We start from the raw sequence: 15,980 nt of genomic DNA, 5'->3' as shown, positions 1-15,980 counted from the left end.
TCCAAGGAAAAGGGACTCAGGTGGAAGTTTTTTCCAGGAGTGGAAAAAGATAGTGGGAGACTTGGAAGAGGGAGGGGGATGCGGGAGGAGAGGGAGACAAGAAAGTGGTCCGAGATGCCTTGTTCCTGATAAGACAGGTCGGAAATGTAGAGGCCGTGTGTGATGATGAGGTTGAGGTAGTGGCCTTGGCAAGTTGATGTGAAGGGTGAGATTTAGAGATGAGGGCAGTGAAATCCGAAGAGATGGGAAAAGAGGAGTTAAAGTGGAGGTTGAAATCACTTATTATCAGCAGGTGTTTAGGTCAGAGGGACAGGGATGAGAGGAGAGAGGAGATATCAGTGAAGAAGGAGTCAGGAGATTTGGGAGGGGAGTAAACTAGGAGGATTTTGAGGGAGAGAGAGGAGGGATGATAGAGGGTAAGGTGCTCAAAAGAAGAGAAATAGCCAGAGGAATAGGGGGATAGATCAAGGGAAGCTTGGAAAATGAGGGCCACCCCGCTGCCATGGGTGGGGGGGGGGTGAAAAGTGTAGCCAGGAGGGGAGGCTTCAACAAGGGGGATGGGGTCACTGGGGGAGAGCCAGGTTTCTGTAAGCCCAAGAATATCAATGTGCTCATCCAGGATGAGGTCGGGGACAGTAAGGGCTTTATTGGAGAGAGAGCGGACATTTTGGAGGGAAATGCGGATAGGTTTGCTGGTGGGGGACAGAGATGAAGGAGGGAGTAGTATAGGGAGGATTTGGAGTTGTGGGGGAGAAAGGACTGTGGAGTTTGAGGAGGGGTGAGAGTTGGAGAAGGTATGGATGAGGGAGGGGTGTTTGCCTTTCGGAGGCGGTTGGTGCAGAAAGTGTGCGATGGGACAGTTGGGGTGGCTGCTCTGGGACAACCAACGTCAGGAGCCACGATGGGCCTGGCAGAGGATGGAGGAGAGGGAGGTAATGATGGGGTCCAGGAGAGAGAGAAGGCAAGGAGGGCGGTGTGAAAGAAGGACAGAATGGGAGTAGCGGAGTTGAGGGGGTAGGAGCAGGACCATTTTCAGCGGGATCGGCTCGGGGTAGCAGCCAAAACGCGAACGCAGAGACCGGGACAAAACAATGTCTTTATCTAAAAAAAATTATGGAAAGCTTTTCGCTTGCTTATATCTAAATATATTGTCCTTGTATATAATTTTGTATAGTGATGTATCATTAAATTACTCGGATACTCCATGTTAAATAAAGTAATTTAGATTTGTTCTATGCATTAATTTGTATTTTAATAGTTTCATTAAATGTTTGTATATATTATTTGAATTCCAAACAAGATGTAATGCCTGGTTAATACGGCATTTCAAATCATGACTGTCAGATTTACATTAATTTCTGTAACCTTTCATTAATTTGTATATCTACAGAAACATTAAGCAGTTTTAAATCAATTAAGATAGTCCTATTTACAACAACAAAATTCCATTTATAGAGCGCCTTTCACGTCGGGAGGACGTCCCAAGGCACTGTACAGTTGGGTCGGGACCCGAGCAAGGGGGGAATACGCTATAGGCGCTATACACAAGTAATTTTGTTGTTATTGTTGATCCAAATGACCATTGTTAAAGAACTGCATTTACAATACATTTTGTGCTCCCAATTACTGTCCCTACTATCAACAGAATATTTTCTTACATTTACTCACCTTATAATCTAAGCCATCAGAACAATTAAAGACCACACACTGGATAGCGAGGGACTTGGCAAGGTCTTTTGTCGTTTCTGTCTTACCAGTACCTGCAGGACCAGCTGGTGCTCCTCCAAGGTCAAGCTGCAGCGCTCCCATGAGGCAAAGGTAACATCGGTCCTAGGGCAACCAAGACATCTTAAATTAGCTACAGTATTGAACACACAAACTGCACAAACAATGCATATATAAACAATGGCTTCTTTGTTAAAAAAAAGTCTGAACTTTCTTCCTAGAGGGGTTTCCACAACGGAATTGGAAGACAACTCCTTTTCCCAAATTTTGCATAACAGTAATTTACCTCATTCTCATAATAGTAGGATAAGCAATCAATTTAAATAAGTGAATTAATGTTGGCTTATTTTCTCAGCCATCAGAATGAGAAGGATGGAAAATTTGCTCAATATGGTAAGCGAGTCCATTTTGCCATTAAATAAATAAACTCTGAAAGCAACCATAAGTTTACCTAGCAATAAGTAGGAATCCGGTTGTTAGTCAATTGGCAGATCACTTTTCTGAGAGTAATAATCCCTTCAGTAAAATATAATAATAATAATTTGGGTCACTCAATCCACGACTGTTTGTGGGACACTGCTGTGCACAACTGGCTGCCGAGTATCGCCTACAAAATATAAGTCACCATACTTTACAGTATATTCTGTGAAGCGCTTTGAAACAACTCAAAGGCGTGATAAGGCATTATATCAAATGCAATCAATGTCTTTTTTTGCTGGGAATACCGAAAATAGAGTTTCACATAATTTTTAAAAAAGTGCATAGTGACAGAAAGATATCCACGATAAGTGTGACCTCTGTAGGAAGGTTAAAGTTAAATGATGGAACTATTATATAGCCTCAAGCTTCAAATGTATTATTCTGTTAGAAGAGAGGTAGAAGGAGAGTGAGAGGTAGAAAGGGAACGTTCAAAATTCTTGGAGGAAAAACTCCACCTGGATCTAGATTTACTCTATTTTCTTGGCATTTCATAGCATCCAGTATTTGGTAAATTATTAAATACAGTTTTAATTGTGAAGTCACTTTTTCTGAAAGTCTATTTTAAGAACTATAGAAAATGGTTTCAAAGTTGTGAAAGAATTTGCAAATGCTAAGAGTAAATCAATTCCAGTGCAGAATTTCTACATCCTGTTGTTCGATCATTTTTAAACATTACAAAACCACAATTAACACTGTTCCTAGTTACAGACAGCCAGAATGTAAAACTCTATAATGCATTTTATTCTTTGCATTTAAACTTTGAATATTTTTAAACTAAATGGACCAAATGGAATAAACTTACAGTAAGTGGTGTAATGACCAGCCGAGGAGATGCTCCTAGGTATTCATAACCGTAGGTGTAATTGGATAGGGCCATCATAGCTATACAATTATCCACATCAAGATTCCAGTAATAGCGCAGCTGTCTCTGCCACTCAAAATTAGTCACTGCATCCACCTTAACATTGAGAAATATTGAGTAATTCCAACAGAAAAAAAATAGTATTTTGAGCAACTTTTAGATTTCCTTCTCACCTGGTTAGCTTTTTGGCATTCCATTTGGAGTAACAGATTATTAAAAAATGGTATGCCAAATTAAAACTCAATCTTGAGAATGCATTAATCAACACTAACATATCGTTTTTATAATTACACAAATAGCATTTTTTTTTAAAAATGTAACTCCCAGACTGTTGAGTTCGCTGATCTCAACTAAGCTAGCAGTAAAGGTAGTGTAGCAGACTACACTTTTTGCTGGAAGAGGTTCTATTACTATCCATTGGATTTTAAGACCAATGTTAGCACTGGTTTAAGTCTGATTTTTTTTGTTGAATTAAGTTAGTATCAAGCTGAACCAGGTGTGATTTTAATTGATTACAATTGGATACACATTTAATTGTTGACTGTGCCACAATTTGTTCAGCAAGACTCGTTCTGTCCTATGAATTCCACCGGCCTTCATTACAGTTCTCATCGTGTTGGCTATCCAACAGTTTAGCCTGTGCCAGGATGTGCAGCCGCAATCAATATCTATGTGGGTGAGGCCTGTTGCCTCTCAGCGCATAGTGTTCCTTGGACCATAGTAGAAAATCCTCAGTAGAAATTCAGTCCACCCAAACCAGTTGTTCTATTGGAGATCTATTAGGAAACCACTGTTGAAGAAAGTTCAACTGTAATGAACTTCATACACTGTCTTGCATTGGGGACCATTACGATAACTGCTGCCATGAAATAAGGAATACAAAGTTAGTATCAGCTGTCAGTTATCTCAAGGATGGTGACAAATTCAACCATGGCCAAGGAAACATTGGCCAAAAGTGGCTGAAGCCATGCACTTTTATCTCTTGCTGCAGCTTCATAAACATAGGTGGAGATAGTCATAGAGAAAAAGACAGAACGTTAAAGCAAAATAGCAGTGGAGGCTAGCCTCAAAGGGGGTTAGAATTCTGTCACATTTGCCAAGAGTGCAACAGCAACAGAGTCTCTTTTTATTGGCTTTGGCTAAGGAATCTCAAACCCTTATGAGGCTCATCACAAAAGAGTATGTATGGGACATTATGCAAGATTTTGTCTTATAGCCTCTTTCAATGACACAAAATTACACGAAATGTATGCATCGTTGAGTTTCACAACATTGTGCTCCAAGCGCAAATTAATGATCCAACATACATGCTTCCTTCCAAAATATCTATGAGTTATGCAAACATTCTGTGATTATATGCTGTTCTTAATTGACACTGTGCAAGAACAGTATAATTGTATCTCTAGTATAAATGGGCTTTAAATAATTAACTTAAACTCATTACAGTTATCCTATTTGATGGTGATAAATACCTTTTCTTTAACAAGATCAGTAACAATGTCTCTTGCATGAACATCAATGGTTATAAGTGCAGTTATGATACTTCGGTGTAAAAAGTGTAGCTGGCCTCGAACCAAAGCAGCGAGCTCATTCAGTCTCTAAAAAGAGAAAACACAGTGTTACTCAGTTTTTCTAACAGAAAGCAATTTTCACTGAGTACCTGGTACAGAATTGTTGAGATTTTTTCAGCGTTCCAAGTGTTCATTAAAATGCAGGTGATAATGATGATAATCACCACTAGATGGCAGCCTTATATAAGTGGACACTCTAAGATATGATCATTGGCATCTTGGTTTCATTGAAGCAATGCAGGTTTTGTACATATTAGCTACTAAAACAGCTTGCAACTATATATTTTAATATTATTTTCTGGGGCTAATCCCAAATATATGATCTTTCAAGTCAAAAATTAATAATTTCCAGACAGTGTGTGACCAGGGCCTACACAATTAACTTCCTTGATTTCTTGACACATACAATTTTGACAAATGCCAACAAATTCTATCCTAATGCTGTGGTGTAAAACCAATCACAAATTCGCTTATGAGTTACTTACCTCAAAATTAGCTATCTCAAATTGAGCCATAGCTTCAATATGATTATGGTCGCCCTCCAAACGTTCATGTAAGTCACGACACCACATCAGTTGAGAAATGGTCAAAATAACCTACATTCACAGAAAAAAGGTAAATGAAAATGACCAACTCTAAAAATAACACTTTTGGTAGAATACGCTTTTCGGTTTATATAAAAAAATACATAAGTAATATATTTAAAACACTGTACCTACCATCCCTGAAACAGAAAATGGTTTGCCTCAAGTTTGCAAAGATCAACTAATACTCTCTGGAATTAGGTAAGCAATGTGCATGCCTCCAAGGAGAAAGTCTACATTGCATTCCAGAGATGGCAACATTTCCATGTGTAGCATATATATTATATATACACACACACACACACATGGAACTCTCATTCTGGTTTGGATATTCTTAAGCATGGTAATAGATTTCCTCATGTGTCGGATAACCGGCTGATCAAATACAAAAAAATCAGTATATGATTGGGTTCAAACCCAAGGGATAAAACTGCATCACATGGAGGTAACGTGGAAGATTCACCAAGACAATGTTATAGTTATTCGTGGCACTTAGAAACTTGAAAATGTTTACAATGGATCAGAGAGTTGTTAAGAGGGATCCATTCAAAGTTTTTAAAAATATGGATGGTTTTGATAGGATGAATAGATAAACTATTTCCACTGAACGACAAGAGTAACAAGAGGGCACAAATTGAGGATAACTGAAGATTTTTTTTAAACACACACAGGGGATTCTTAGAACGTGAAATGCTAAAGCTGAGTAATTACATTTGAAAGGGAATTGGATAACCACTTGAAGAAAAATAATTACGGATGAAGAGCATTGGAATGGGTAGAGAGCGCCAGTAGAAGAACTAGCACCAGCTCAGATATAATGGCCCAAATGGCTTTCCACTTTCTTGTAAACATTCCATGATACTGTGTAAATGGACATTTCACAAAACATACCAGCTACAAGGATGTATTGTACTTTTTCCAGTTGGGTATCTGATAGTACAGAAATCCATCACCAAGACGCAAGCATGCCATCAACACACAGCAATTTCCGTGTCTGCAACGGAATGAGCATTTTCTCTATGGAGGGACATACGCTGCTTCCCTAATTCTGGAGAGTATTAGGCACAGGTTGGCAAGTGTCAAGGCTTAAGGATCTCTGAATGTGCAATAGAGTACTGCTGAAGTATAACCAACTAAAACTTGCCATTGAGAGTACTGTCTGGCAAGCTTTCCCACTTCTTGTTGAGCAAAGTCCACCCTATTCGCTAGGGCTTTAGCTTGCAGTTAACAGGAGCTGACTATGCCCAGTGATTGGTCTACGCCTCCAAGTCCTGCCAATGATCTAAAATGACTAAACTATTATCAGTAGTGCCCTGAAAAAATGTGGACCCACCTGTCTTAGGAACCAAACTATTGAGACCCCCACAGAGGCTTGACTCAATTCTGAACATTTGTTGCCAATCATGTCAACTTGGAGGCAGCTCGATTCTAAAGAGTTCCCCACTTACCTCTCCCAAAAGGAGGATGAGTCTCTTACCTGAGAAGGAAACCCAGATTTCACCCATTCTGCTCTGGCTTTGGTTTGATGATCAGCAATGGCAGCTTTGCACATACGGCGGAGAGATGAGAACATAGCTTCTTCCACTTTACCAAGCCAATCTTCGACATTTCCTCTTGCTTTAAGCCCCTTTCCTAAACTGACCTGCAATACATTTTTTTAATAGTACAGATTCTTTAACTATGCCACAAGTTTAATTAACAGCACATCTATCAGTATTAAAAACCCATACATGGTGGATCATGGGACCAACTATATTTTATTATTAAAAAGCTTTTATACAAAGCTTTCATGTAAATATATACCACTGAATTATATAGAACATTATAGTATGGAAACAGCAGAAATAGTCCATTTGGCCCAAATAGTCTGTGTTAGTCCACATGAGCCTCCAGCCCTCTCTCATATCGAACTATTCCCTTCTCCCTCATATATGAATCAAATTTACTCTTAAAACATTGAAGCTTCAGCTTGAACTACAGCATCTGGCAGTGAGTTTCATTTTCTCACCACTTTTTTTAGATCTGCTACTAGCTATCTCAAAAAACCCACCCTCAATCCCTCTAATCTCTCACACTACCTTCCCACTGTGGAGTCCTGTAGGTGACTGGTTAGAGCACTCGCCTCACAAGCGAGAGATCTGGGTTCTATTCCCGGCAGGGTGAAATGTTGAGCAAGTTTCTTTACTCTACACCACTCTGTTTACCTAGTAGTAAGTAGGAACCCGGTTGTTAGTCAATTGGTGGAATGCTTTCCCAGGGATATTAATCCCTCAAGAAAACAAAACAATAATAATTTCAATCCACGACTGTTTTGTAGGATACTGCTGTACGCAATTGGCTACTGCATTTTGCCCACAAACATACATCAATTCACTTTATAGTATATTTTGTGAAGTGCTTTGAGATGTCCAGAAGACATGAAAAGTGCTATATCAAATGCAAGGATTATTATTTCTTAATTTAGGCCCTTTGTTTTGGATTCAACAACGAGTGGAAAAGGCCTATTAAAGTCCACCTTATCAGAAATATTTCATATTTTTAAATACCTTTATCAAGTGCCCTCTCAATCATCTCATCACCAAAGACCATAAACTTTATCTTAATATTAAAACCCACATGGTGGAATAGATTTAGTTTTGGATCCAGAGAACAAAATAAAAATTCAAGCAAATTACACAATGGACTACAAATTGCTTTTTATGGTTAGCAAATTTTCATTTCATACTTAAGATGGGTTTTCCCATTATTACTTTATGGCAGAATCTGTCACCTGTCCCACACAGTAGACAGGTTGAAATGATCAATAAATAATCATTCCTTATTGTGAGGAACATTGGGATATAAGCATGGTGATCAAGGCAGGAAATTTTTTTTTAATCTTTGAGCAGCTTTTTATCAGGCTAAAATGACAAACTCAAATTGGAAATGTTCAATTGTCTCTTTCATTTCTCTCTTCAATTCAAATCTAAGATACATCAAAGGTACAAAAGTCTTTCGATTATGATATTCAGCAAATTTTAAAAGTGCAATGAATCACTTTTTCATGCAACTTTTCGATTTTACCCATTTAACAGTATTCAGGTCACAAATGTGTTTCTGCACAATGCATTTGTAAGGAGAAATCAAATAACAAGTGGAAAAGGTGTAACACTCAAGGCATTGGCAAACATGCTGATTCTTTAATCGTGAAAGGTGAATGGTATTTTGTCGCCTGAAGTAGCTGTGTGTTTTTGTTAAATTCTAAAATCTAATTATAGCACGTTTGATAATAAAATTATATGTTTGAAAATTGTATTTCTAAAAAGCAAATTAAGTCAGAGTTGTGTGAAATATTTACGCATTGACAAATGGAGAATTGATAAAATGCACACCACAAGCACGTAGATTTACACTACGTGGAGTCCTGTAGTTCAGTGGTTAGAGCACTCGCTTTGCAAGTGAGAGACATGGGGTCAATTCCCGGCAGGGTGAAACCTTGGGCAAGTTTCCTTACTCCACACCCCTAATAATAATCCCTCAAGAAAAAAAGAACAATAATAAATTGGTCATTTCAATCCACAACTGTTTGTGCACAACTGGCTGCCACATTTCACCCACAAATATAATAATCCTTGCATTTAATATAGCGCTTTTCATGTCTTCGAGACGTCTCAAAGCGCTTCACAGAATATACTGTAAAGTGAATTGACTGTATATTTGTGGGCGAACGCAGCAGCCAATTGCGCACAGCAGTGTCCCACAAACAGTCGTAGATTGAAAATGACCAATTTTTTTTTTTTTGGAGGGATTATTATTAGGCGTGTGGAGCAAAAAACTTGCTCAAGGTTTCGCCCTGCCTGGAATTGAACTCAGGTCACTGTATACAAATATACAGTGAATTTACTGTGAAGCGCTTTGAGATGTCTAGAAGACGTGAAAAGTGCTAAATCAAATGCAAGGATTATTATTATTACTGAATTTTTGTGTGTGATGATATACCTTCAGACAGTGAATGCACCGTGCAATTGCAATCACTAGATGGAGTGCATGTACTACTTATTGTATATTCCATTTTAAAACGCAAAAGTTAAACTGTGATAAGGGGTATATAAAAAAAATTCAAATAACAGATCAGCCAGCTCACTTACATCTGCTATGCTCAAAAAATATTCATGGAGAAAAATATATGTTATGATATCACAAGGACAGAAAATACTGTCAACTTGCTTCCTAGCCTTCATGACAAGTTAGGAACTAAATCTCCTGCCCCCTGACCCATGTCTGGAGATTGATGTTGTGGCATTTTCAGAACTGAATCAACAATATCTTTGCTTTAATTTATCAAAGGAGTTACATTTTCGAATACTGATCACTTTAATTTATTTTAACTTGTTTTATGGCCACTATCCGACGAAAAAGCATAAAATTCATTGGTCCAGAGCTATAATCGCAGTTATTTGATTAAATGGACCTCTGGTTGAATCAAGTCAGTAGAAATAGATGGAAACATTTTGGAGATTGTTACCATGGCATAATGAATCACCAAGGAACAGTAGAATCCAAGTTCATAGCCTCAGTCTTCCACTTACCAAACCCACTCACGGTTGTAAATTAATATTGAGTAGTGCCTAAGCACCTTCCTGCAGAAACTAGGGCCAATCAAAGGTAAAGAGAACCCACATTACTCTTGCACACCTCCTAGTAGCCATTACAGCAGCCATTGTGGGGCCCAAGGAACAGATTGCCCTCTTCCTCGGGTGTTCTCAACTGGAGAAAGCAACTTGAAAAGAAAGAGGAAATCTTAAACTTAAAAATAAATAAAAAGTAGACAAAGTTGCTCAGGAGTATTTCTGCTGGTTTTAAATGGAACATATGTAATGAACAGTAAAATAATTTTTACTTGTAAAATTTATTTTGGTACCTTACTGAAGTCTAAAACAAATATCTGCTGCAACATTATCTATTACCATTACCTTTTCTCCTTCAGGAGATATCATGGCCAAAATATCATTGGTGTATAACTTCTCAGGTTCTGTCTCGCCCTTTTCCTCCACTTGAGAAGCAAGTGCAAACTCCAGCTTGGAAATTGCATCAAAGCACTTGCGCAGATGTGGTTGTACAGCTTGTGGGTTGCGTGTCTGGGCCAGAATCTCCAGCAGCTCATCATTAGACAAGAAGTAGAATCTAGGGACGAAATTGGGCACAGGTTACAGATGACCTTTTCCAGAATTCGACATAGAAAGTGCAAAAGAGCTACTGTTGGAGTGGAAAGAGAAAAGACAATTCAAATATCAGAGAGCAACGTTCATCAACAGAGTTCCATAAACATGTTTAACCTGCAATGTTTTTAAGGGTCTTAAATTCATAATCACCAATATGAAGGGTCTAATAAAAGGGGAAATAAAGTCATACAACACTACTGCTATCTACCGCTCAATTAAATAAAGTGAAGTGGGAAATTTTAAATAAAATCAAGTATTTTCTATAAAAAAAAGCCCCTACTTCAATTCTTGCAAAAGTAGTTATTATATGGTAGTATATTAAGAACACAAACCTGGGGAAGATAACTCGCTTGGATTCAAGATAGGCCTCTAGACATTTCTGTATCTGGTCAAGTAATTCATTGTTATTCTGGAAAGCTTCTAATAATCCTGTATAAAGATAGGTAGAACTGATTAGCCAAGGTCAAACGTGAATGCACATAAATTAAATATATGAAATAACTCCCCCAAACCAAAAAAAACACAAACTGTAAAAAAGATAAACTGCAAATAATGAAACTGAAACATAAAACCCATAAAATTCTGGAAATATAAAGCAGTTCAACTCACATCTGAAAGAATAAGACACGGGGCCAAAATTACAGCATTCCTAGCTCCACTCTATTCTCCATGTAAGGAATACAAGAATAAAATTTCCTGTTTCCCAAATGCTGAATAATGTTTAAACATCTCTAAAATTAAAATCTAAAAACATTAGAGCCATGGTTTGTTATAACTTTCTTCTGAAAATATACTTGCTTGTCTGAATATTACATAACAAATGTAATTTATTACAAATCAATTGACAGTTAATATTATAACTTTTAGCTCAGTGGAGTCCTGTAGCTCAGTGGTTAGAGCACTTGCAAGCGAGACACCTGGGTTCAGTTCCAGACAGGGCAAAACCTTGGGCATGTTTCCTTACTCCACACCCCCTAACAATAACCCCTCCAAAACAAAAACAATAATAAATTGGTCATTTTCAATCCACGACTGTTTGTGGGACATTGCTGTGCACAATTGGCTGCCGGGTTTCGCCCACAAATATACAGTCAATTCACTTTACAGTCTATTCTGTGAAGCCTTTGAGATATCGAGAAGACGTGAAAAGCGCTGTATCAAGTGGAAGGATTATATTATTAACTTTTATACAATTCTACCCTATTTACTTTTTTTGAAAATTCTTGTTTTCCAAATTTCAGATCCCAAATATTTTTTGTCTTTGATTTCTTTAAATGTATTTCCAATGTTGGATTTTTTTCAATAATATTATTAATAATTATGTTTGTCAAGAATTTATAAACTTTGAGAGTCTACCATTGGCCATCGAAGACCTAGCCAGTATAACAAGTCTTATTGCTGGTAATGAAGATACAGTTGTCAAGCCCAAACTAGGATAGTTGTCGTAACTGTGCAAATGGTTTAACGTTTCTATAGTATAGGATGAATTTAACAGAAAAGATTACAGGAGATTAAAATACAGGTGAACCCCATTGTTGCAGGGTCCCACAGTGCACTGCTTCTCTTGTACTATGGACCCACACACACCAGTACATTCAGCTTCCATGTAAACCTATTACTGACAGCACTTGCTGCATGATTCATCGGAGTCCTGTAGCTCAGTGGTTAGAGCACTTGCTTTGCAAGTGAGAGACATGGGTTCGATTCCTGGCAGAGTGAAACCTTGGGCAAGTTTCCTTACTCCACACGCCTTATAAATTGACTGTATATTTTGTGGGTGAAAAAAGGCAACAAAAAGTGCGCAGCAGTGTTCCATAAACAGTCATGGATTGAGTGACCACATTATTATTTTTTAGAGACATTATTATTCACGGTTAGCAATCTGCCAATCGACTAACAACCGGGTTCCTATTTACTGCTAGATAAACAGAGGCGTGTGGAGAAAGGAAACTTGCCTAAAGTTCTGCCCTGCCCGGGATCCCAACCCGGGTCCTCTCGCTTGCGAGGCGAGTGCTCTAACCAATACGCTACAGTAAATTCACTTTAAAGCATATTCTTTCAATGCTTTCAATGACTTGATAAGGTGCTATATCAAATGGAAAGGTTATTATTGTTAGTAATATTAGTTAGGTTCTTACTTCTCTGCACTTTCCTTCACATAAGAACGTTTCAGAGCACTGTAGAGCAGTGGGGTTAGACCCCAAGCAAGGACGAAGAGAGGAGAGGTGACCATAGGCATGTTCAAAATCAGTTTTCAGATGGTATTTAACGATAGATAAAGAGGTGGTGAGACAGAGGGAGAGAAGCAAGGAGTTCCAGTAGTTAGGGATGCAATGGCTAAAGTATGTATTCTCTTTATCCTCCTTGCATTTAGATTGCAATCAAACTTCTCAAGGATCTCAAAACTGCAGAACCGCTCCTCCCGCTTAGTTTTCTTTTCTTTTACAATTTCCACACTTTTAATGCTCAAAATCACCCTCTCAATTTATTGTGCTTTCTCTGTTTCATTTCTCAAACAGTAGTGAAATGAGCCTTGACAAGCAACAGTTAGTGAAATTAGTTCAAGTAGAAGTTGCTCAACTGTCATCAATTACATCTGTTTGCAAACACATTCTTCATAGCATACTTAAACCAAAGAGACAGATTTAATGATCCACATAGTTTTTGTACCAGGTTGAGTGGCTGCCCTCAGAGCAATAGGTAGGCGATTTACTCTTCTCATGATTTCCTTCCAGGATTTATCCACCTGGGTGAACATCCTTGCCTCTGCTGGCAGCTGTCGTTGAATGTCTGGAGCACTGAATATACTCTCTAGGTACAACCAGTTGCGTTGACATGTCAACCATTCATCCTAACATAAAATTTAGAAAAGTACGTGATTATACAGTATTTGTTTTTCTCCTCTACTCAACATATTCATTTCACAACAGTTTGGGTACCAGGTTACCTGGTTTTAGGCTTTTGTTTTATCTCTAGGAAGTGCAAACAAAAATGCTCAAGATGATCTGAAATGAAAAATCCCACACTATAATTCGCTTTTTACATTTTAATCAGAACAGGGATCCATCGTTAAAAGCTTACCTTTGAATTCAAAAGTAAAACATGTGGCCTAATGAGTGGTATTTCTTAACAAGATCCCACAATAAGAAATTTTATACAGTATAAGTGATTCCTTAATAAGGAATCTAAGTCTCACAAATGGGGACTCCTTACTGTAACCAAAGGTACATTATTCCAATTCCATTACAAGGGCTAGAATACTCACCAAAGTTTGACTGAAAAGTGAGAGAAGTCTTTGCCAATCATCAACACGAGGTTTGATAGGTCCAACATAGCGTGAGGAGGCTATAGTTGATACATTGATAATGCTATCATCCAACAAGGCCTATTATAAAGAAATGTTTTTTTAACAACATATTGAATTTAAATCTTTGAAATTGAGTCATAAACCCTTGTATTTGTTACACAGGACTACGTCTCTTAGTTTACAAACTTTGATTTCCATTTTTATGGAACTTATATTTCCTTCAGTCATCTTCACATTTTTCCAGAAATTTCAGTAAAAGTCAGCAATATTATTTTTTAAGTTTTGCATTTTCGATTGTTGATGCATAGATGTATTTCCTGTTTAGAGCATTTGTAATAAAGTCCAAAAGAACAGTTGACGATAATTCAGGCTAATTTCTAATATAGGTGTTCTAGGCACAACCAACAGTGTCCTTTTAGCAAGCTTTTAACTGTGCCATTTCGAGCCAACTTAAAATATTTTGGCAATACTGTGGAGCATTTAAGTTTACTTAAAAAACTTGCAGAATTAAGTTTACATCTGCAATTTGTCCTCAAAGGTTTCAACTTCTGCCATGTCATTTGAGCTCAAGTAAGGGAAGGAGGAAAAATCTGTAACCAAATGATGTAACTACCTCAAGAGCACTTTTGTCAGAATTCTTAAGAGAAAGTGTTGTCCTGCCTTTCTTATTGAGAACTGGTGCATGGCATGGGGAGATAAGAAAAAAGTAAACTGCAGAGCGATGGTGAACCCAAATGCATATGCACTCTACCATGGTAGATATTGGTTAATACTGACTAGAAAGGTCACTATTCCTTTTACAAGTCTGCAGTGGAATGGAAGTGTTGTAATTGGCTTTATTGTCCTTGGTTGGAGGGGTTCGAAAAATGGTTAGAGTATCTATCCTTTCCTGATCACAGTCCAGCCATGTTTGAACATTTGGTAGGAACAAGATCCTGCTTACCTGTGATGCCTCGCACCAATAGGTGCTGGCTTTGTTCTGAAGGATGTATTACATCATTTGCCAAATAATATTTGTTACCTGAATTTCTTCAGTGCCACCAAGAATAAAAACATCTTTGGAATCACGATGAAGAAGCACAGGAAACTCAGTAATTTTCCATGCATCTTCTACCTAAAATAGATATTTTCATAAAACAATGTTAAAGATAAGATGTCATCAAAGCCAATAAAAGTTTTCAAGTGAGAATATGCATATTTATTAATAATGTATTTATATATCCAGGGTGATTTGATTAATTGGCAGCTCAAAATATTGCTTTATAGTATCAAATAAATATTCATTCCGACATTTCCCATACACGATCAGGAAGAAATAACTTATTGTGCCACAGAACAAATAATATCTAAGAGCTAAGATGATGTATGTGGTTCAGTAGTGGCTGCATCAGAAATCCCCTGTATTCTCGATAGAATAGTGTTTGGTGGCACTTGTGCTCTCTATTATATTAATATTGTTTCTACCACATTGTCTTTAGGTGCATTCGATCCACCAGTTCTTGAGAAGAATTAGAACAGGCCTATCTGGTTTGCAAAAGTAAAGCAGAACCCCCAAAATTTTCAGTCACAAAAATAGCAAGAATGCTGAAAATGCACAATCAGCATCTATAAACAATAACAACAACAAGGTGGTGGCAGATCTATTGAAGCCAAAATTGGAAGTGCAACCCAGAACACATTCTACTAATAAAATTGGTCACTCCCTACACAGCTGTTTGTGGGACATTGCTGTGCACAAACTGATTACCCCCGGTTTCACCCACAAAACATACACTTTGCAGTGTGTTCTATGAAGTGCTTTGAGATGTCTCAACGACGGGACAAGGCACTATATCAAATGCAAAAATTATTATAAAATGTAAGGATTATTATTATAGTAATAACTCTTGTGATATCAAAGAAACATCTGAGTTTTGGATTACTAGCTTGGATTACCAGCTTGTAATGCACATTCTGCTAGTGGCATCACAAATTAATTGTAATTTAGCATTTTAATTGAAAATTCTCTCACCTTTTTCAATATAGTCTCCAAAGCAGTTTCACCAGAGGCCTGGCCTGATATCTCCTGAATTGCTTCAGAATAATTAAAAACATTAAGCTCTATAAATTGAGCCAGAGTTAGAGGTTCCATCATGTCAATGAGTTTAGCACCAACAGCATGTTCCACCAATTCCCAGTGACGGTGTTTCAGGCATGGGTTTCTTAAATCCATGATTACAGGAAGCTGCAAAAGTCACAATAAATTAAACA

The 15,980-nt window shown here is 37.7% G+C and overlaps 1 protein-coding gene across 1 annotated transcript in view; it reads right to left on the bottom strand.

Annotated features, from left to right (window-relative positions):
- Positions 1–15,980, bottom strand: part of LOC103177705 (dynein, axonemal, heavy chain 6) — a 173,816-nt gene that overhangs the window by 129,843 nt on the left and 27,993 nt on the right. Inside the window, 11 exon segments of the mRNA XM_042332425.1 lie at positions 1,669–1,830; positions 3,008–3,163; positions 4,540–4,665; positions 5,124–5,234; positions 6,700–6,864; positions 10,175–10,385; positions 10,756–10,852; positions 13,094–13,274; positions 13,689–13,808; positions 14,752–14,844; positions 15,742–15,954. Of these exon segments, the coding sequence (XP_042188359.1) occupies positions 1,669–1,830; positions 3,008–3,163; positions 4,540–4,665; positions 5,124–5,234; positions 6,700–6,864; positions 10,175–10,385; positions 10,756–10,852; positions 13,094–13,274; positions 13,689–13,808; positions 14,752–14,844; positions 15,742–15,954 (1,635 nt within the window).

This window comes from Callorhinchus milii, unplaced genomic scaffold, assembly GCF_018977255.1.
Source record: "Callorhinchus milii isolate IMCB2004 unplaced genomic scaffold, IMCB_Cmil_1.0 Scaffold1, whole genome shotgun sequence".
In the NCBI taxonomy this organism is placed as follows: Eukaryota; Metazoa; Chordata; class Chondrichthyes; order Chimaeriformes; family Callorhinchidae; genus Callorhinchus; species Callorhinchus milii.
This window is presented reverse-complemented; position numbering and strand designations above follow the sequence as displayed.